The 22,657-nt window shown below is 43.2% G+C and overlaps 1 protein-coding gene across 6 annotated transcripts in view; it reads right to left on the minus strand.

Moving 5' to 3' along the window:
- celsr1a (cadherin EGF LAG seven-pass G-type receptor 1a) overlaps window positions 1-22,657 on the minus strand; it is a 324,635-nt gene that overhangs the window by 157,555 nt on the left and 144,423 nt on the right. For all 6 annotated transcript variants that reach the window (XM_078235521.1, XM_078235523.1, XM_078235517.1 and 3 more), the window contains exon 3: window positions 12,499-13,137. In XM_078235521.1, the coding sequence (XP_078091647.1) occupies window positions 12,499-13,137 (639 nt within the window). The remainder of the gene's footprint in view (window positions 1-12,498; window positions 13,138-22,657) is intronic.

Raw genomic sequence — 22,657 nt, forward strand, 5'->3', positions numbered from 1 at the left:
AGGTGGAAGAGAAATGCCAGGTGCATTTCTAGATGTATAAAGACAGGTCAACTATCATCATCTGAAGACATTATAAATAATTAGCTCATGGAAAAGACAGCATGAAAAATAATTACTATGCTCAGAAAGCGGAGGGTACATGGAGATAGTGAGAAGGGAAAAACAGGAGGTCTTCTATTGTTGAATTATTTGGATATCCTACCCTATCATTGCGTGGAGAGAATTTATCAAATAGACGACAGAGTCACCTGGCATTTCCTGGGGTGTGTGGGGTCCTTAATTATGCTGGCTGCTTTTCTGAGGCAGTGGAAAATGTAGACGGAGTCAATGGATGGGAGGCTGGTTTGGAAGATGGACTAAGTTACATGTTGGGGCAGGGGTGCAGTTTTGGATGCAGTGAGATGGGTATCTACGCATGCAGGAGCATCCCAGCAGAACCACTTCATGGCCAGCAGATGGTCGGCATTCCAATTGGGCGGGTGCAGCCAAGAGGGATTTTTGGGTTTGCCGACAGTAAAGGCAGTGTGAGGTAACAGAAAGGTGATAGTGCAGAGAATAAACATCAGTGCTGTGTGAGAATGTGAAGTCCTGACAGAAATCTCTGATGTGGTTCATGTAAACAGGGAAAGGCTGCAAACCAGGGCATTCGAGTGACTTTGAGAAAAATGTTAGGACGGTGGGAACGTTTGCTGAAAAGCTGTGACTGTCCCAGCAAAACCGAGACCTCTGGTTACCATAGCCTGAAATTGCAGCAGCCTAAAAACTGGGGTCATTGCCCTTCAGCCCTGGCCTTGTTTGCCAAGTAATTTTCCCAATGTTACTGACACAGGAAATGACTGCAAATAGATCATCTGTGAAGATGAAAACATTGCATGTTATGTTGGATCCCTTCCTCCTCATAGAATCCTTACAGCGCAGAAGGAGGCCACTTGGCCCATTGAGTCTGTACCGACAACAATCCCACCTCAGCCCTATCCCCGTAACCCCACATATTTACCTCTCTAATCCGTCTAACCTATGCATCTCGGGACACTTAGGGGTTGGCCAATGCACCTAACCCCCATATCTTTGGACTGTGGGAGGAAACCGGAGCACCCGGAGGAAAGCCACGAAGGCGCAGGGAGAATGTGCAAACTCCACACAGAGTTATCCAAGCCGGGAATCAAACCCAAGTCCCTGGAGCTGTAAGGCAGCAGTGCTAACCACTGTGCCACCGTGCCGCCCATCTCACTGCATCCTTCAATATCCGGTTCACCATACACATTCTCAGACAGCACCTCTTTCAAATGGAAATCTCCTAGATAGGGAGACATCTTCCAGATTTAACAATGGATTATTTCAGCACCATTTGTTTCAACCTCATTCTGTTACCTTCATCCCAGACCAATCACAGAGCAACCATTAGGTTGTCACCGATTTAGGCTGATCTCAATTGGAAAGGAAAGTGAGCCAGATTCAGAGGTCATTAGCTAATTACTATACAATCCAATTTTGTAGATGACTGTCAAGTATTCAAAATCCTTTGATTTTGACAAAACTAGATGCATGAAGACAGGTCAACTATCATCACCTGAAGACATTACAAATAATTAGCTCATGGAAAAGACAGCATGAAAAATAATTACTGCGCTCAGGAAGTGGAGGGTACACAGAGATAGTGAGAAGGGGTTTAAAAAGGAGGTTTTCTGGCGTTGAATTATTTCGATATCCGACCCTATCATCGTGTGGAGAGAATTGATCAAATAGATGACAGAGTCACCTGGCATTTCCTGTCTTTCTGACAATAGACCTTCTTCTGCACAACTGCAAGGCTGTTTGTGAATCAGTGCTTTTGTTTCAATTTCTTTCACTGCTTTTCTCATTGAAAAGTCTCAAAAAGGGGATGATGAGCAGCTTCAAATCATTCACACTATCTCAGCATGTTGACTTCCCTTGCTGCTGCACTACACTGCATCCAAAACTCCACTGGGAAGCTACAGACCATTTATTACGACACAAATTGAATTGTTATTTGGTAGCAGAGGACTCTGGAGCATTGCTGAAAGAAGAGACTTATTGTCAAAGCTTTTTACCTTGCACTCATTAGGACAGCTATGCAAGATAACCCAACAGTAAAGGGAGCGATATTTTATAATGGGGAGGAGGCTATGGCCTAGTAGTGTAGTCACTAGATTATTAATTCACAAACTCAGCTAATGTTCTGGGGACCCGGGTTCGAATCCCGCCACGGCAGCTGGTGAAATTTGAATTCAGTAAAGAATATTTGGAATTAAGAATCTACTGACGACCATGAAACCATTATCAATTGTCGGAAAAACACATCTGGTTCACTAATGTCCTTCAGGGAAGGAAATCTGCTGTCCTTACCTGGTCTGGCCTACATGTGACTCCAGAGCCACAGCAATGTGACTCTTAACTGCCCTTCAAGGGCAACTAGGAATGGGCAATAAATGCTGGCCAGCCAGTGGCGACCATGTCACACGAAATAATTTTAAAAACATTACATGGGAAGGGTGTGTAGATTGGTTGGCAAGGGGGCTCCAATTGGTAGAGGCATTGCCATGGAGAATGTACCAGAGAACAGTTAACTGTCAAGCTTTTGTTTCAAATTTGAACCAGACAGTCCGACTCCAATTGTTCATGGCATTGCTGTGGGGAACGGACTGGGGATGGACATCGCCAAGCTTTCGTTTAGTTGTTGCTCTCTTAACGATTGGTTTATCCTGCGTAGCTGTCCTGATGAGTGCAAGGTGAAAAGTTTTGATAGCACATCCCTTTTTTTCAGCAATACAAATCAAATTCACAAAGATAAGCTGCTTAAAATCAAAGCAGTTAGAGTTGCACCCAGATAGGATTGGAGGAAATAAATTCCGCAGCACAAGTTTCATCAAGTAGCTTCACAGAAATGCTGAGCATTGCTTAACTTAGGAGTTCCAGAACTGATCAAATATTCCAAGCAACCATACACAAAAGGCGAAACTATGCTATAGAGCGTCTTTCTCTTTTATATATGGACATGACTCACCAGAAGACTTATCAATGTTGTTAATTCGTGCCCCAGTGGCTGAAGGCAGCCATTTTCTCTTTTAAAAATATTCTCATGGCTTCTCCGGTACCACGAGCTGTGGGTGCAAAGTCTGACAAACAACTGGTGTCGTTGAAAATGCTGAAAAGTTACTGCACACAGTCAAACTTTAAAATCCAGTATGAAAGTAGTCGACAGAGAGGTTATTGTACCTTGATTGATGTAAGGGGCGGCACAGTGGTACAGGCGTTAGCACTGCTGCCGCACAACTCCAGGAACCTGGGTTCGATTCCCAGCTTGGGTCACTGTCTGTGCGAAGTTTGCACATTCTCCCCGTGTCTGCGTGGGTTTCCTCCAGGTGCTCTGGTTTTCTCCCACAAAGATGAGCAGGTCAGGTTGACTGGCCATGCTAAATTGCCCCTTAGTGTCCCAGGATGTGTAGGTTAGAGGGATTAGCGAGGTAAATGTGTGGAGTGTGGGGATAGGGCCTGGGGTGGGATTGTTGTCGGTGCAGACTTGATGGGCCGAATGGCCTCCTTCTGCACTGTAGGGATTCTATGATTTGAACAGGATGTTCAATTTTAGATCCCAAAAAATGTCCATGATTATATTCTTTTCCATTAACTCCCTGTATCATGTTCAGCTATAAATCGACCCAGGTAAATACCACTGAGAGGACTTTTGGATGGTGTGACTTTTGGATTCCTCCACTGATTGTCGATGTCCTATGTTTCTGACTCCTACTTCCAAGTCTACAGGCTTTCCCACATTCAGATCTAAAATACTCATTAAAATAACAGCTTGACTTTCAGATCAGGCTAATTTCTCTCACATTTTCAATTGTACTGGGGCTGTGGGAGTATCATGTTTGAATTTTCAGTCAATGAACTTGAATCCAATCTCTGGAAATGATTTGCTTGCAAATTGGAATAAAGTTTCAAAAAATTTCAATATTTATGACATCCATAATCCTGGAACAAAAGTCAACTATAAAGTTTGATTCTGGGTCACTCTAACGAGTAAGTCACAGTAAGCAAGGGGTTCACTGTGCTATTATGCCCCAGTTTGGGAAACACTGGCCTAGGTGTCACCCTCTGTAATAGTAAGCCACCTAGATTGATTCAGAGTCTTTGTTTAACAGGGGCAGCAAAAGGGCTCGATAAATCAATCCTGTGCCTTTGCAATCTGGATTTCTCTTCCTGACCTCTGCACTATTTCAAATAGCGTCAGATGCGAACAGGATTAGGCACAGCTTTGATGCCCCTGACAGTTGCAGTCTATCAACACTCAGCCTCTGGGGCCTCCCCTACAAGCTGCTCCCTCTTAAAGTAGCTTGACTTGCTCTGTGTGCCCTCTGCACATTTTCCCAGTCCTGCTATATCCCAGGTAAATGCATAACACTGCATCAATGTCTGTGAGTGACAAGTTTGGGCAGAAGCCTTGATGTCAGAACCAAGTCCTCCCACAACTGCCACACCTCTCCCCTGCAGACTTCAACAAACTCTTGAAAGCATCAGGCACTCATATAACCATAGCAGCAGCCAACAGAAATCAATCTACAACTAACCTGAAAGTACTAGTTGAGATGTTAGTGTGTGTGTGTGTACACAGAAAGGAAGTTCAACAGGTTTCATTTATCTTTGCTGCTTGCGGCCCATCCTGGGATTCTCACGGGAGAACAAAATCACAAATACGGCAGTCTTCTCGAAGATAAATCACTCAAGTATGTTGGCATTCATCAATCAGAGGCAATTTCTGTAGGAGGGGAACGTTCAAAGCTGGAAGACAGACACATTCCCAAGGATTTTCTGTATGACAAGATGGCTGGAGCCAGATGACCAGTAGGATGCCAGGACCTCTGATTCAAGGATGCTTTCAAGCTACACATGAAGACCATAAACCTTGATTGTTGTACCTGGGAGACATGAGCTGGCAAAAGAGAGTGACAGCGACATGATGTGTGTATGTTTTTGTTTGTTCGGAGGTGGTGAAGTGGCGCGAGTTTGGGGGAAATGTTTAAGAGAGGATGTTAACTGGTGTCAAGTCGGAGATGTATGCTGACTGATATCACGTTCCATCCACTCATTCCAGGCTCACTGTGTCCTTGCTAATGGGATCACCAACATGCTGTCTGGTGTGTTTCACACCAAGTGTGTGCATGCACTGCAGGTACCATTTTAGACTTCGAATGTCACTCAAAGCACCCAAGAGTGAGCGCAGCAAATCTGAATTTTCTGAGCCCTGTTTCCTAATGAGAACATTACAACCTAATGGTTACAGTTCTCTCAACTCTCTCCATCTCATCACTGATATGTTAAGGTTAGGGTGCCCAAGGTTTCAAACTACATTACAACGTGGCACACTGGTTAGCACTGCTGCCTCACAGCGCCAGGGACCCAGGTTTGATTCCCAGCTTGGGTCACTGTCTGTGCAGAGTCTGCACGTTCTCCCCGTGTCTGTATGGGTTTCCTCCGTGTGCTCCGGTTTCCTCCCACAGTCCAAAAGACGTGCTGGTTATGTGCTTTGGCCATGTTAAATTCTCCCTCAGTGTACCCGAACAGACACCGGAATGTGGCGACTAGGGGATCTTCACAGTAACTTCATTTGGAGTGTTAATGTAAGCCTACTTGTGACACTAATAAATAAACTTAAAGAACACGATATTCCAAATGTGATCTAATGCAAAAAACACTGGAAATTTGACTCATTATCCCCTCAAATTAAAGATGGAATGTTTTAATTTTAGCTTGGGGTTCCTCCTTATTGGGGAAACCACATGTAGACCAGGTGACTGCTTGGTCAATATCCATTCTGTATATAAACATGGGGCAAGTTTCTTCAACCTCGCAGCCGCGTGTTTCCAGATGGTGGAAGGTGGTGTGCTATTCGCTGGCGGTGGGATTCTCTGGTCCCGCCGCTGTCAATGGGATTTCCCATTGGTGTCACCCCACACCCCTGCAAAACCCACGGGCGGAGGTGCGCTGCTGGCGGGACCGGAGAATCCCGCTAGCCTGAATGGCCGGAGAATTCCAGCCCTTATCCCTGTTGCTCACCCCTGCAATTCTCAGTCTCACCTCAGTGCCTTCAACAATATTCCAACCGACCTCAAAACAAACTCCATGCTCCTTCTGGCTACCTTGCAACTTTTGACCACTGACCTGCAGATTCTGACCGTGGCCTCTTCCCCCATTTTCTACACTTCATTCCCTTCTACTTTGCAGCTGTTTTACTCTTTTATCTTTACAGTTGCTTTTCCAATCTTCTTTCTTGTGATTTTTAAATACTGACCTATACTTTTCACCTCGCTTTAGCATTTTAATGGAACATTTGCTTAAGGCTTTGAAAACCTTGAACTGCTTGTTCCCAGTCGCAGTTGCATTGAATGATACAAACATTACAACATGGAAATAGGTTGCTTGACCCTGCCAGAGTTAACATTTATCCTCTTTCACCCAAGCAGTAGGGACAATTCTATCTGCCTGTCAAGTTTTTCTCTTTCCTTCAACCTCTTACCCAACCTATTCTTAAATCTTGACATGATCTCGGCTTCAATCACCAACTGTGATAAATGTATATTGAAAAGACCCAGATCTCATATTTACTCTTCATCATTGAATGCCTACAGTGCAAAAGGGGGCCATTTGGCTGATCAAGTCTGCACTGACTCTCCAACAGAGCATCCCACCTAGGTCCTATCTCCGTAACCCCACGTATTTACCCCGCTAATTCCCCAACCTACACATCTATGGACACTAAAGGGCAATTTAGCATGACCAATCCACCTAACCTGCACAACCTGGGTGGCACAGTGGTTAGCACTGCTGCCTCACAGCCCTAGGGACCTGGGTTCAATTCCTGGCTTGGGTCACTGTCTGTGTGGAGTTTGCACGTTCTCCCTGTGTCCATGTGGGTTTCCTCCAGGTACTCCAGTTTCCTCCCACAGTCCAAAGATGTGTGGGGTTAGGTGCATGGGCCATGCTAAACTGCCCCTTAGTGTCCCGGGATATGTAGGTTAGAGGGATTAGCAGGGTAAATATATGGGGTTACAGGGATAGGGCCTGGGTGGGATTGTTGTCAGTGCAGATTTGATGGGCCGAATGGCCTCCTTCTGCATATATATATATATATAGATGTCAACTTGAGTGTGGAGGAAACTGGAGCACCTGGAGGAAACCGAAGCAGACACGGGGGAACCGTGCCAACTGCACACAGTCACCCTAGGCTGGTATTGAACCTGGGTCCCTGGCGCTGTGAGGCAGCAGTGCTAACCACTGTGCCGCCCATGGCGACTAGATCAAAATCTTTCACCCCTTTACTGGTGTCAATAATTCATCCAGCTTACTGTAAATGCTTCATGCATTCATACAAAGAACGCTTAATTTCATGTTTTCACTTCTATTCCCTGCAATCACCTTACTCGCTGATGTGCAATTTTGTTAAACTCTCTGTCCTTTCCTGTCCCGCTCTGCTTGCCTTTGCCCACAACACTGTACTGTTCCAATACATTGACCTTTCTCTCTGGATTTCAAGTCTCCCTTCACCTGAACCCCCTCCTCCCCCCACCCCTTTCAAAAGTATAGTTATGAGCTTCTTTAATATCTCATCAATTTACAGCTTCCTGTGGTCCTCAGAATTATTTACCATGCCTTCTATTTTAGTATTTTCTACAAGTATTGCTGTAGAAGAGATATCGTGTTGAAACTTTTCATCTTGCACCCATCAGGATAATTCGCAAGAATACCAACGTAAGGGAGACCAATACACTTACTCTGTATGAGAAGAGAGTGGGGATTGGTTGGCAAGTGGACTCTGATTGGTAGAGGAGTTGCCATGAAGAATGTACCAATTAATGGTGACTGACTGTTAACTGCCAAGCAGCATTTGAAATTTAGTCCAGCAGCTTGAATCTGAGCGCTCAAGGCATTGCCCTGAGGAATAAGCCGCGAATGGCTATCACTTACTTTGTTTACCTGAAATGAGCATAACGTGTGTACATGTTCCTTCTGTCTGCAAAGAACAGAACCCGGTGTATTAATATATGTTGCTTCCATTACATGCAAATACCCCACACTGAGCTGGACTGTATCTTAAATTGGTTGCCAGCATTATTCTTAGCACGCAGGGCAAATGTTGTCCAATCGCAGAATCACATCTAATGTTGGGTGTTGTGTTTTAAGTTTTACAAACACAGGCTGGTAGGGTATGGTCTGTATCTTGCCCCATGCAAACAGTGGAAGGATATGCTATTTGATACAATCCTCCAATCTCTGGGACATATGGCCTACATACCTACATCCCAGTAGCACTGAAATTCATACACCACTTTACAGAGCGGCATTGTGGCACTGTGGTGGGCACAGCTGCCTTGCAGCGCCAGGGACCCGGATTCGATTCCCGGCTTGGGTCACTGTCTGTGTGGAGTTTACACATTCTCCCAGTGTCTGCGTGGGTTTCCTCTGGGTGCTGTGGTTTCCTCCTACAGTCCAAAGATGTGCAGATTAGGTGGATTGGCCATGCTAACTTGCCCCTTAGTGTTCCAGGATGTGTGGGTTAGGCAGATTAACGAGGTAAATACTTGGGGATAGGGTCTGGGTAGGATGCTCTGTCGGAGAGTCAGTGCAGACCCGATGGACTGAATGGCCTTCTTCTGCACTGTAGGGATTCTATGAGGTCTATGTCCATTCTATTTCCATCTACCTTCTCACAACAGGAAAATACCTCCCTGTGTAGGGACAAAGGGATTAGAAGTCTAAATACATAGCAGGGAAAAGAGGGAACTATTCTAAAGGAACAGACACTAAATAAACTGAACTGGGATCCAGTGTTGTAGCGAGTTAAATACCTAGGGTGACAGATAGGGTGTGAAACTAATAAGGTGGAATATGAAGGCTTCAGGCAAGAGATAAATGTCTACTGAGCAAAGCCAAAGCTATGGAGTAGAATAGCAATTTTGGTAAAAATAAGTAAATGATGTCAGAATGGGACATTTAATAACCATACTCGGGAAAAATAGTAAAAGTTTAAAATTAAAGGGATCATTTCCGAATGCATGAAGCAGCTGTAACAAAATAGTTCACTTTGGCAGAGAGATAAATGGTTTTGATCTAATAGCCAATGCACACAGACATGGTGACTAAAGATGGGAACTAGATCATCCAGAGTATCTGACTTTTAGAAAAGAAAGGCTGAGTAAGTTTCCAAAAAGAGGAGGAAGCCTGAGGATTGGGAGGGTTTTAAAAAAACAAAAGACCTAGCAAGTGATAAAAAGGGGAAAACTAGAGTATGAGAGCAACCTGTAAAAATCTAAAAACACAATAGAACTTTGAACAACATGTCAAAAGGAAAAAAATGAATAGGTATCCCCTAGAAACAAAGACAGGAGAAATTAGTACGGGTAATAAAAAATGGCAGAGAGGTTAAACAAATATTTTGGGTGGAATTTTCCCATTCCGCCCGCCATGGGAATTGCAGCGGGGTGGAGGGGGTGGGAATTTCCAGCCTTGGGGCGAGCGCTACTGGAAAATCCCACCATTTGTGTCTGCCTTCACAGCAGAAGACAAATAATCAAAAGATGTGGGAAACCAAGAGCAAGGAACGGAAATATTAACAAACTTAAGTAACTTAATATTAGTAAAGAAAACGTACTGGAGGAATTAGAATTCCCGAGTCTGATGATCTGCATCCTAGGCTTTTAAAAGAGATGACTGCAGAGAGAACATGCATTGGTTTTGACCTTTCATAAGAACATCAGAACTAGGAGCAGGAGTAGGCCATCTGGCCCCTCAAGTCGATTCCACCATTCAATGAGATCATGGTTGATCTTTTCGTGGACTCAGCTCCACTTACCCGCCCAAAATTTCCCGATTCTAGAACAGTCCTGATAAATTCCTCCAGCTTTCTCTTTGGAATTCTCTAACCCAAAGGGCTGCAAATGCTCAGTTGCTGAGTACATTCAAGATTGAGATTGTTTAATTTTTGGGCATTAAGGGAATCGAAGAATAGGAGGACAGGGTGGGCAAGTGGAGCGAAGGCGCAAGTTCAGTTATGGTCTCATTGAATGGTGGAGCAGGTTTGAGGAGGCCTTACGGCTTACTCCTATTACTCATCCACTTACGCACCTGCCTGGTCTATATGCAGCATTGTGAAATGGTGAGAAGGAAGAATTGAAACATATTGAAAATATTAAGTTTACACTGATTTTTACAACAAATCTGAACCTGACGAATTCTGGAATGCTGAAACACAGGTACACATAATAACCATACTAGACTGGATCACCCGGACTGCTAGACTGTTTCTTCCTACACCTGCTGTGGTATTCACATTTGTATGGTCAGCATACTTTTCATATTTGATTCTGGTGGGCAAGTGGTGAAACTCAGTGCAATTCAGATTTTCTTTTGCTATTCATTTGGTGGCAATAAATATTTTGTATGCGGTGAAGGGAAACTAAAATACTTTCACTTTATTCTCCCAATGAGATTAATGGCCAAAGAGGCAAAGGAGAATGTGACTATGTTACTGGAGGGGTGTTTGTTTTGCTCAATTAGAAGCAACAGGATGAAATAGTGATGGCAACATCAGAGTCAGGAGACTATGGCTTCCTACCTACTCGAGACACAAGTACACAATCGAGACCAATAGGCAGTACTGTGGGAATGCTGCTGCACTAACAGAGGCACAGTCCTTCAGAAAAAAATTTAAACCGAGGACCCTATCTCTCAACTTGATCTAAAAGATCCCATGGTACTAATAAAAGAGGTCTAACCTCGCCAATAGTTATCCCTCAGCATTTCTGGTCATTAATTTCATTGCTGCTTGTCGGTCTGTGCTGTGTGTAAAGTGGTTTCCTTATTTTTCTACGTACAAGTGACTACACTTCAAAAAGTAATTCACTGGCTGAACCATTTGTGAAAGCCACTACGGAAATACAGGGTCTTTCTTCTCTTTCTGGGAGTGGGTATGCCCATTCATATTTGACATCAGTGGGGTGGCCCTCCTGAAAACAGATGGGATATATGGGGATATTGTGGAGGTCAAGCCCAAGGCAATGAGTCAGGGCTGAACGCCAAGGCCTATTGATCTTTACACAAGATAGAGAATCTGGTGAACTGGTGCAACAACAATAATCTCTCCCTCAATGTCAACAAAACGAAGAAGATAGTCATCAATTTCAGGAAGTAGAGTAGACTGCATACCCGTGTCTACATCAACGGGGAAATAGAAGAAATGGTCAAGTGCTTCAAGTTTTTAGGTGTCCACACCACCAACAACCTGTCCTGGTCCCCCATGCTGACACTATAGTTAACAAAGCCCACCACCGCCTCTACCTTCTCAGAAGATTAAGGAAATTTGATATGTCCGCTATGACTCTCACTCTTTAGTTGTATCACAGCTTGGTATGGCTTCTGCTCTGCCCAATACAGCAAGAAACTACAAAGGGCCCTGAATGAAGCTCAGTCCATCACGCAAACCAGCCTTCCATCCATTGATTCTGTCTACACTTTCCACTGCCTTGGAAAAGCAGCCAGCATAATCAAGGACCCCATGCACCCCGGACATACTCTCTTCCACCTTCTTCCATTGGGAAAAAGATATAAAAGTCTGAGGTCACGTACCAACCGACTCGAGAACAGCTTCTTCCCTGTTGCCATCAGATTTTTGAATGGACCTACCTTGCACTAAGTTGATCGTTCGCTAAACCCTAGCAATGACTGTAACACTACATTCTCCATTCTCTCCTTTCCTTCTCTATGAACGGTATGCCTTGTCTGTATAGAGTGCAAGAAACAATACTTTTCACTGTATGCTAATACATGTGACAATAATAAATCAAATCAAATTTAAAAACTCCATAAGATGATGCTGAATATTTTGTATGAACAAAAACATTTTCTGTACTAGGTAAAACTGAACCAAGATAATGAAGGTTTATAGTTTACAACCTTTACAGCCTTCCACACTCAAAGTGGAGATCAATAATTTAAGGTCATCAACACCGTTCCCATTTTGTTATGACCAACAAGTGCTGCTAATGGTTCTGTTGTTCCCATATACAGCTCTTCTGGACCCATTTTTAAAAATTTTCTTGTCCCCTTACCATCCCTTATTGCCTTGCATTATCATCCCTTTCGACATTTAATCACTGGAGCCTACAGCCTTGCCACAAATCTTCCTGTTTATTGCTTTCATTCCCTCCCCTCTGCCACCCATTTCCTTGCTTCAGCACTTGGTGAAAAAAAACTGTTGCATTGCTAATTATTTCCAGTTATGATGAAAAGTAATCAACCTGAAACATTAACTCTCTCCACAGATGCTGTTTGACCTACTGGGTATTTCCAGCTTTTTCTGGTTTTATTTGCCGTACTTTGCTTTTGACTATCAAAGTTCACATGATACCACACACTCCAAAGCAGATTTGGGTCTTCATCTTAAATCAACAGATTGAAAATGGAAACATTCGAGACACTCACCTGTATAATCTTCGTGACATTCGCAGTTATAGCCTCCCTCTCTGCTTCTGCACAGACCATGGCTACCACATGGTTTGGAATAACAAAGGTCAATCTCCGTTTCGCAATAATCCCCAGTAAAGCCAGGAGGACACCTGCACCGCAGTCCGTTGATGGGATGAATGGGCCGGAATAAGACTGTGTCAGACGAAATGAAAGGTGCTGAACTGTCAAACTTTAGCACCGAGACACATTTCATGTAGTTTTCACAGGGCTCTCGCAGGCAAATATTGTCATCAAAAGGGAGGACCCTCTGAGTGGAAATGGTGGTCAGCAGTGTCCGGTTGAGATAAATTTGTTCCTGCAGATCCTCTGAAGGAAAGTACTGGTTTCTTACCCCACCCGGCAGCAATGCAGAGAAACTCACGTTGAGAATGTTTGCGCTAACATCGGTGTCGTTTTGAATATTAAAGATAAAAATGTCATCTTTTGTCGTGGACAACACAGCAGCAACTCCTTCCACAAAGAGAGAAAGCAGTGGGGACAGAAACTTGTCCTGGGACATATTCTCCAAACGTACGGTAATGCTGTTTGTTAACATGTCCTCTGTGATGATCGTCACTCTCAAAGTACACAGTGCAGTGATGATGTGAATACCATCTGGAGAAATAAAGGAAGAAACAGTCACAATCTGATCGAAAAGCATAGCTGATGCTGTTAGTGTGATTGTCATAGTAAGAGGAGAACTTACCAGAACCTACCCGCACTTCAGAATAATGAGCACAACCAAGCATTGGAGAGACAAAAAGTTAGCATTACCAGGCAACTTTACCCATCCGCATTTGACAATCCTAAATCTGGATTAACTTCATAAAGGGGAGAATTGTGCTCACGAAGGAGAACAGGAAAGCCCTGGACAGAACAAAATCATGATCCGACAGGGGGAAAATTACTTTTGTCATGGTACCAGAGAGATGAAGGAGTATATTTTAAAATAATCTAGAAATATCTAATCCCTTCCTCAGAGCAAGAAATAGGACACAACTGGATATCATCTTAGTGTCAAACTGGTGTAATCATAATCTATAACAAAAGTACTGCATCAAAATATTTACTCATTCATTTGACACAATCTAATTGTAACGCTGATGTCAAAATGAAGAAAACGTCAGTTTATCATTTCTGCATGTTTTAAGAATTTTTAAAAATTAAGTGCATCCCGAGGAGATTTATCAAATGTTTCTTCAATTCTGTCGTCTATAATTCAAAGAAAACATGAAAGTGAGGCAGTAATAATCTTTTTACATTAGAAACACATCAATAAGAATTTTTATAAAATCTGTTTCCACTGGCCAATCTTAAGTTCTTTTTCACAACATATGGCTCCTTTTGATCTTTCTCCCCTCATATCAAAGGGAACATGCGCAGGGTTCATGAATCTCTCCCAAAAGTTGCCATTACTAGTTCAACTAACTCAGCCTCCTCGTGGCCAGCCATTAGACACCATGATGCTGTTGCAGTTTCCTAAGTCACTCCAGCCACCTTCACGTGGTCTTCCTTCAAGACACCCATGACATGTTCTCTTGACTACTTGCTTAATAACTCGACGCTGACATTGTTACATGTTCTTTTTCCTCAGTTATCTTTCTCTCCTTCAAAAGCAGTTGCTTGACAACTCCTTTCTACACAACTACTTTATTGACCTCGGCTGGCTACCCATCACCCTGTGGATTGATTTTGGTCCAACTTTCTCCAGATCTTTTTAACCGATTAAACTCTCCATTTTCCGGCTCTGCCTGACTGTCAGCAGCCTCCCCTCACTGTCCCTTTCACTGTTGACCTTTGAGCATCAGACCATCGGCTTTGCCAGACCTATCACCGCCTTCACAAGCTTCTTTAAAATTCCTTCAAGACTGGCTGCGGAACACTTCTCTCTACTGGGGACTGATCTTCTCCCTTGTGAAACTTCATTGTGTTAAAGATGCTAAAATGAAAATGACCACTATCATTGCATAGATACATAGACAGGATTTGTAAAATGAGTCTCACAACACCAGGTTAAAGTCCAACAGGTTTATTTGGTAGCACGAGCTTTCAGAGCGCTGCTCACCTGGTGAAGGGGCAACGCTCCAAAAGCTCATGCTACCAAATAAACCTATTGGACTTTAACCTGATATTGTGAGACTTCTTACTGTGCCTACCCCAGTCCAATGCCGGCATCGCCACATCATTTGTAAAATGAGGCATTTTAAAATGGATTTGGCAAAAATGTTTCCATTGGGAAAGAGCCAGAAGAACGATGGGTCACTTTCAGCACAATTTGTGACGGTGAAACAATGATACACGTGGTTTTACACCAGTGTACCTTTTATTTGTACACAGTTTCCAATTAATGTTTCTTAACACCGCGGAGCTTTAAAATAATCACCAGCACAGAGCGCTCACATTCACAATTTATGAAATAAATCTCAACTGACAACACTGAAAGCCATCGTCAAACAGATGACAAATTCACGTGCTGGGGAAAAGTCAGGGGAGTGAGACAAACTAAATTGTTCAATGGCGGGCCGGCGCAGACATGGAGGGCTCAGTGGCGCGTCCTTCTATCTGGGAACAATTCTGTGTTTCAGTATTCACAATTACGCTCCCCTATGCTGCTCTCTATGAATCCTCTCTCATTCTAGGACTCGCCTTCAGGTGTATAGCAGCAAAGGATGTGGCCCAATATACCTGCAGGCAAAATGAGCCAATTGCATGCAGAAACAAGACTAGCTAATTAAACAAAGGAGAAATGAGAGCTAATTGATAGATAATGGTATCTAGATTTATAGTATCATTTTAAATTGCTTGTTTTGAAACTTGATGTCCATCGAGTGCATATAAAATATCTCCTTTCCCTCAATGTTTCCCAACCTGACAAAAAAATGTCTCTTAACCTTTCAGTCTTCAGTTGTGAGGGATAACACAGCAGAACATCACACAGCAGACAAATACTGACTCACCTGCTGAGTATTTCCAGCATTCTCTATTCAGATTTGCAGGGTGTGTATTTTACCACAGAAAATAAGAACTGGGAGATGAGAACATTTTTAGAACAGGAGATATGATGTTGTTCCCGATATTGTGTCGGGAGTTTGGGCAGTGAAGCTTTTGCACCTGTCGATGTTTTTACTTTTGGCAAGACCGCAATATTTTACGCTGACAAAATCACCACCATTTTTAATAGCGATTCTGTGCATCGGGAATAACATCTTGATAAATTAATGAATAACTTCACTATTGACACCAAGGGCAGGATTCTCCGATCTCACTTGCCTCGCCCCCACTGCCAGCGAGGATGGAGAATTTAGCGCTCAGCCAAAACTCCATTCACTGCAACGGGACGGGAGGATCCGAGATTTCCGGTACAAACCTTTTGCATTGTTTTGTACAGTTCCACAACTATGAATTGCACTAACATGAAGCTGTAAGATTAAGGGGATTTGATCAGAGTTTAGCATTCTGTGCTTTTGGCAATCTACATTCTAACTGTCATTACATTTTAAAACACAATTAGGTATGGAGCCGCTGGTTAACTATTTTTCTTTAGAAGTACCTCCAAATGCTACAGAACTGTATGTTTTTCATTATTCAAAGCAGTGCAAGTGCCAGACAGAGCCCATTTTATCATATTCTTAACGAGTAGCCAGCAAATGGAGCTTGGGCAGATAAGTAAAGCCCTGGCACCTTGCAACAATCCTCAACATCATATCAGCTTATCTTTCAAAAGCTACATTCAGCACATGGTTGACATTATTGATTCTACTATGTTTTTATAGTTGATTGGCTTGGAGTTTATACATTAACCACGCTTGAGCAATGATAATGTTGATCTGCAAGAAGTGGTAATCCAGCAGTGGCACTGCTATAAAACGCACCAATAAATGTGATAAGGGGCAGGAATTTCCTGCCGTACGTGCCCCAAGACTGGAAATACTCACACCAGACCAACGGAACTCTAAATGGTCTGCCAAATCTTCTGTCCTGCCTGCCACGATTCCCGCGTCAGACAAGATGGGAAATTTTATTTATTTATTATTCGTCACAAGTAAGGCTTACATTAACACTGCAATGAAGTTACTGTGAAATTCCCCTAGTCACCATACTCCAGCGGCTGTTCGGGTTAATGCACCTAACCAGCATGTCTTTCAGACTGTGGGTAGAAACCAGAGCACCCTGAGGAAACCCACGCAGACATGGGGAGAACGTGCAAACTCCACACAGACAGTGACCCAAGCCGGGGATCGAACCCAGGTCCCTGGCGCTGTGAGGCAGCAGTGCTAACCACCATGCTACCGTGCCGCCCAAGATCTCTCCAGAGGAAATTTGAATAAAAATAACTTGCAAGGATGTCAAATTGAACTATAAAAGTATTAACATGTCAAGGGCAGAGTGGTAAAGAGAATGTGGACCCATTAAAGATGGACAGAGGTGAGACTCTAGAAAATAAGGAAGTGGTGAGTTTGTTGAATTAATATTTTGGCCAGGCTTTTCCTCTCCCCCCTCCCGTTTCCAGCAGGCGGAATGGAAGATCCAGCACGATTCCCAAAACGTCTCTCACGCTGGCAGGATTTCCTGGCTGGATTGTCCCGCACCAACCCACTCCTCATACGTCCCACAATGATGTAATGGGGTTCCCATTACAACAATGCTTGTAAAATGGGAACAAAAGAAAAAATGCTGGAAAATCTCAGCAGGTCTGGCAGCGTCTGTAAGAAGAGAAAAGAGCTGATGTTTCGAGTCCAGCTGATCCTTCGTCAAAGCTTTGACAAAGGGTCATCTGGACTCGAAACGTCAGCTCTTTTCTCTCCTTACAGATGCTGCCAGACCTGCTGAGATTTTCCAGCATTTTCTCTTGTGTTTTCAGATTCCAGCATCCGCAGTAATTTGCTTTTATCCAGCTTGTAAAATGGGAACCGGGTGAATGGTCCCCACCAGGATCACAAGTACAACACCCTGGTGGAAAGTGGGTCATCCCTGGGCAGTACCCTGGCACTGACCCTTGGCAAGGGCAGTGCTGGGGAGGTCCATGGAGGGACAGGGGGTGGATTCCCTTTGTCCATGGAGTGGGGTATCCTTGCTTTTATTTTAATTTTGGTTAGATCAGTGCACCCTTTAAAAAGGGTGTCTCGATCTCTGAAAAGCCGAGGTTGCTGGCAGGGTGGGTTCTGAAACGGCGTGGGGTCCACCTCCAGCATTTTGTTTCAACTAATATTTGGAAAATATGGTGGGAAAGCCCATCGGGGGAGCCAGTGGGCTACTCACCACTTTTCCAATCCAAAACAACTGCTGAAAATAAAACAGCAAATTCCACCCTTTGTATCAAGGGTAATAAATGCTGGCCAGCCAGCGACGTCCATGTCCCACCAATGAATAAAAAAGTATCAATTTTCACAGTTGACAAAAAGGATGAAAAGGAAATAATAGTAATGGAAATACTGCAGATGCTGGAAATCTGAAACAAAAACAGAAAATGTTGGACATATTCAACAAGTCAGGCAGCAACTGTGCAGAAATAATGTTAATGTTTCAGATTAATGACTTTCTGTACAAAATTGAGGTGTAACAGGCTTTAAGGCAGGGCAATAGGGTGGGAAAGAAAAAAGAACGGTTGTGATAGGGTGGACGCTAGGATAGATTCAAGGACAAAAGCAGGGAAAGGAAGATGGCAATGGTACAACTAACAAAAGATGGACCTCGAGGAGGTAGAAATGAGAATAGCAGAATCACCAACAGCTGCCTTTTGATAAATGGAAGCAGACGCTATGATCTGATATTGTTCAAATCAACGTTGAATCTTGAAGCTTGTGAAGTGCCTGATCGGAAGATGTCGTGCTGTTCAGCATGCTGACACCGAGCTTCACTGTAATCACATAGGAGGCCAAAGACAGAAAGACAGAATGCACATCAAAATGACTGGAAACTTGGGATCACGCTTGTGGATTGAATCAAAGTGATTCTGCAACGTGATCACTCAATTCGTGATTGGCCTTCACAATCTCAAATTGTGATCAGGGAATATGGGAGATTAAATTGAAAGTATAAATAAATCACAGTTTCACCTGGAGCAGCGCAAACAAAGCTAAAAATGTCACAGCTTGGGGTGGGGTGACATTTCAGTGGATTTACAATGGGTGGATTTTATGGCCTCACTCAGGCGAGACCGGAAATTCCCGCCCGTGGTCAATGGAGTCGGACCCTCGCCTGCTCCGATTCCATGACGGGCGAGGTTGTAGAATTCCAGCCTACAAGTAAAAAATGGTGACGGAGAAAATAGAAGGATAGAAAACAGACATATCTTCCAGGCCTGATAGTCTCCACTCCCAGCTATTTAAAGGAAATAGAGGAGGAAATTCCAGATACATTCGTCACAATTTTTCCAAAACTCTCTGAATTTAGGAAGTGCACATTCGGATTGGAAAATTTCAAATGTCACTCCACTATTTAAAAAGGGAAGGGCTGGGGATAAATAAGTTGAATTAGGGGATGTTACTGGAATCTGGCATGAGAACAAGGAGCAGAGCAGTTGGAAAAGTAGGTGATCAAAGCTTGTCATCGTGGATTATTACCAGTAGGTCATGTCTGGTCAATCTATTTAAATGTTTTGAGGAGGTCATTAGCTATGGTAGATAAACACACTTGATAAGGTTCTACCCAAAATCCTAAGTGTGTGTTCACTGCGCAAAGCAACTCCAACTTCACAATCTCAGGAAAACCACATAGGTGATCACAAAAAGAGGAATGGGCTGATTTGGAAGTGGACAATCTTTGGAAGTTGGCGTGTCAGTGTGCTGCTGGAGCAGTGTAAAAGTAGTCTCACTCTGCATTTAACCTTTAATGCGGCTTTTCAATAACTGGCAGGGTAAAATATTTACCAAAATTTGGCATTTCCAGACTTCTGCAATTTTCATTTTTGATCTCCAGACTTTTAATCAAGGAAGTGGCCAACTTGTCAAATTAATACTTTGGCACATCAGAAACAAACTTATAAAAAATAGGAATACTTAGTGTAAATAAATATCATCTACCTCTCCAAATAGAACAATACACCCTGTCCAACAACTCTGGCATTAACAACAGACTCCAAAATAAGTTTCTAGACATCAGTCATGCTTATCGCATCTCTCATCAGAGAACTGTTGCCATATATTTATATGCTTTCATTGAGAAAGAGGGTGGAAGTGAAATATCAACCATACAAATAGTCTCGATTATCTGTTACAACCATCTCCCATCCATATAATTAACATTCATGGTAAAGGCAAACTTCAGTTAAATCATAGAAATCATAGAAACCCTACAGTGCAGAAAGAGGCCATTGGGCCCATCGAGTCTGCACCGACCACAATCCCACCCAGGCTCCACCCCCATATCCCTACATATTCAACCACTAATCCCTCTAACCTACGCATCTCAGGACACTAAGGGGCAATTTTAGCATGGCCAATCAACCTAACCCGCACATCTTTGGACTGTGGGAGGAAACCGGAACACCCGGAGGAAACCCACGCAGACACGAGGAGAATGTGCAAACTCCACACAGACAGTGACCCAAGCCGGGAATCGAACCCAGGTCCCTGGAGCTGTGAAGCAGCAGTGCTAACCACTGTGCTACCGTGCCGCCCCACCTGCATTTCCAGACTTATTAACACTTCATTTATTAATTCCAGTATTAATTCCAGTATTAAATGAGAGATAATCTCGAACCTACACTTTTCAAGCAGGTTACATGAAGACATGCTGGTCACTGGAAATTGGGAGCAGCTCATTGAGTGTTTTAAAAGCAATTTTCCCTCATACACCCACAAAAGCAGTGATGCTCAAGTATGCTCAGAAATGTAACGCAAACCACTTTCTGATCCAGTCAATCAATTAAACTGTCATGTTCTGTTCACATTGCCAAATAATGATGATTTGATAGCCGGGTACGGGAAAATCCAAGAGGAATTTTTTAGTGCATCAGATGCCACATTATCGATGATCAGTGGAGACATGTGGTTACTAACCTGGATGCAAGCAAGAGAGTAAAACACCCTCAGTAAAATGCTTTTACTCCAGTTGGCGATTTGATAAACTATTATGTGTCAATTTTAAGAGCAAAAAAAAACACTCCAATCACAAACAGTGGGTGATGTGCTGACAGGTCCAGACACATTGCCATTAATATTCCCAGTAACGTTCTTCATCTGAGGCTGCTATGATAACCACACTTTGCTGCTGCAAGCTGAAAACAACGTACATACCATCAAAAAGCACTTGTCACTGAACAAGTGCAAAGAATGACTAATTCAAACATATGTGCTACAAGAATAAAACCAAAATCAGATTTAAACATACGGTGGTGAAGTGAATCATGTTTAGAGACACCTGCAAGATGCACTCTACCTCATCTATTTGTCTTCATTATTCCACTGCTGTTTGTGTGGTATTTTCCCCAGTTTGTGCTCAATGCAATTTCTCAATATTTTGACAGTTTCATTGCATTAATGTCAAAATGCTCAAATCTGAGCCTGCTGTTATATTTTATTTGATACGTTGCACGACTTAGGTAAAAGAAACCTAAAACTTTAAACAAGAACATTGGCCAGAGCTATGAACGAAGGGTATAAAAGCCTATGGTAAAACAGTAAGACAGACTTCCATCTACGTAAGGGAGATTATTTGAACATCAGTGGAAACCGCTGGCCTGAACCTTCAAAAGCAGGAACACGAACCAGGTTTAAGTGTGAGTGATAAAGGTCATCCCAGTTATAAATGTTAAATGCTGAACATGGATGGAGTGTGCAGTTTGCACGTTCCCCCCACGTCTGCATGGTTTTCCTCCGAGTGCTCCCTAGACCATTATTTATCATCCCTAATTAAACAGAGAAGGATCAACCATGTAGCTGAGAGACAGCAGTCACATAGTCAAATCTCAACTAGAAATATCAAAACATACAACAGAAAATTCTGTAAAATATTCTGGAAAATCTCAGCAGGTCTGGCAGCACTTGTAGCAAGAGAAACACTTAAAGCCTGTATGACTCTTCTCCAGAATCTTCTCCAGTTGCCAGGGTTCTAGTGACCTGAAAGTTGAAAGGCTACTTTCTCAACGAAACAAGAAGTGTAGTCCGCTTTGGTTATCTTCTCTGTGCCCAATCTCTCTGGATGCTTCTAAGTGACGCTGCATTTGGATCTGCAGGACCACCCTGTGAAAGGAGGGCCAGCCTTTGGAAGGGCAGCAGTCCAATTGCTGCTGAAATTTCCCTAGGAACCCAGTGACACGGGGGATGCTAAATGAAGAACTTGGTTTGGTTTCAATGTCAGTTGGCAGTTTTGGCCAGACAGTTGAGCTGGGTGAGTTATGGGCAGCATTGCAGGGCTCCCATGGAGAGCTGACATTTTGGCAGGCGAAGGCTATGCAGCAACATTCAACTGTGTTCAGCCTTCATCCTAATAGATTTGTTGCAACAAGCAATTGAAAGGAATAGGGCACTGTTTGCATAAAAGGAGAGATTACAAGAGAGTGGCCATGAGCCAAAGATCCATTTAACATTCTGCGTTTGGAAATGGCAGACGACAAAGCATAAACAAGGCAAGAGTCAGCACTCAGAAGCCAAGATGCAGAAGTTTGTCAATTCCTTTCCCTCCCTGGCTCTTCTAATATATCAATTCTGATAAAGTAAACATTTTTTACACTTAAAGAAATTTGTTTCACTTTTGAAATAAACTCTGTCAGAAATAGAACACGTCAGTTAACAGATTGTCACCACTCTCCGAGAATGTATGCAGCAGGTCTGTTTGCAAAACAATTAGATTGCAAACCCTTTTGAAGCTTTGCTCTGGCAATGAGTGTTCTGGTCTTGCTTGTTGACAATCTCAAACTTATTTTCAAAAGATTGGACATTTTCAAAAGGGTGGATCAGTAATTTTGCTGATGACACCAAGATTGGTGGAGTAGTGGATGAGGTGGAGGGCTGTTGTAGGCTGCAAAGAGACATAGATAGGATGCAAAGCTGGGCTGAAAAATGGCAAATGGAGTTTAACCCTGATAAATGTGAGGTGATTCATTTTGGTAGGACAAATTTAAATGTGGATTACAGGGTCAAAGGTAGGGTTCTGAAGACTGTGGAGGAACAGAGAGATCTTGGGGTCCATATCC

This window comes from Mustelus asterias, chromosome 19, assembly GCF_964213995.1.
Source record: "Mustelus asterias chromosome 19, sMusAst1.hap1.1, whole genome shotgun sequence".
NCBI lineage: Eukaryota > Metazoa > Chordata > Chondrichthyes > Carcharhiniformes > Triakidae > Mustelus > Mustelus asterias.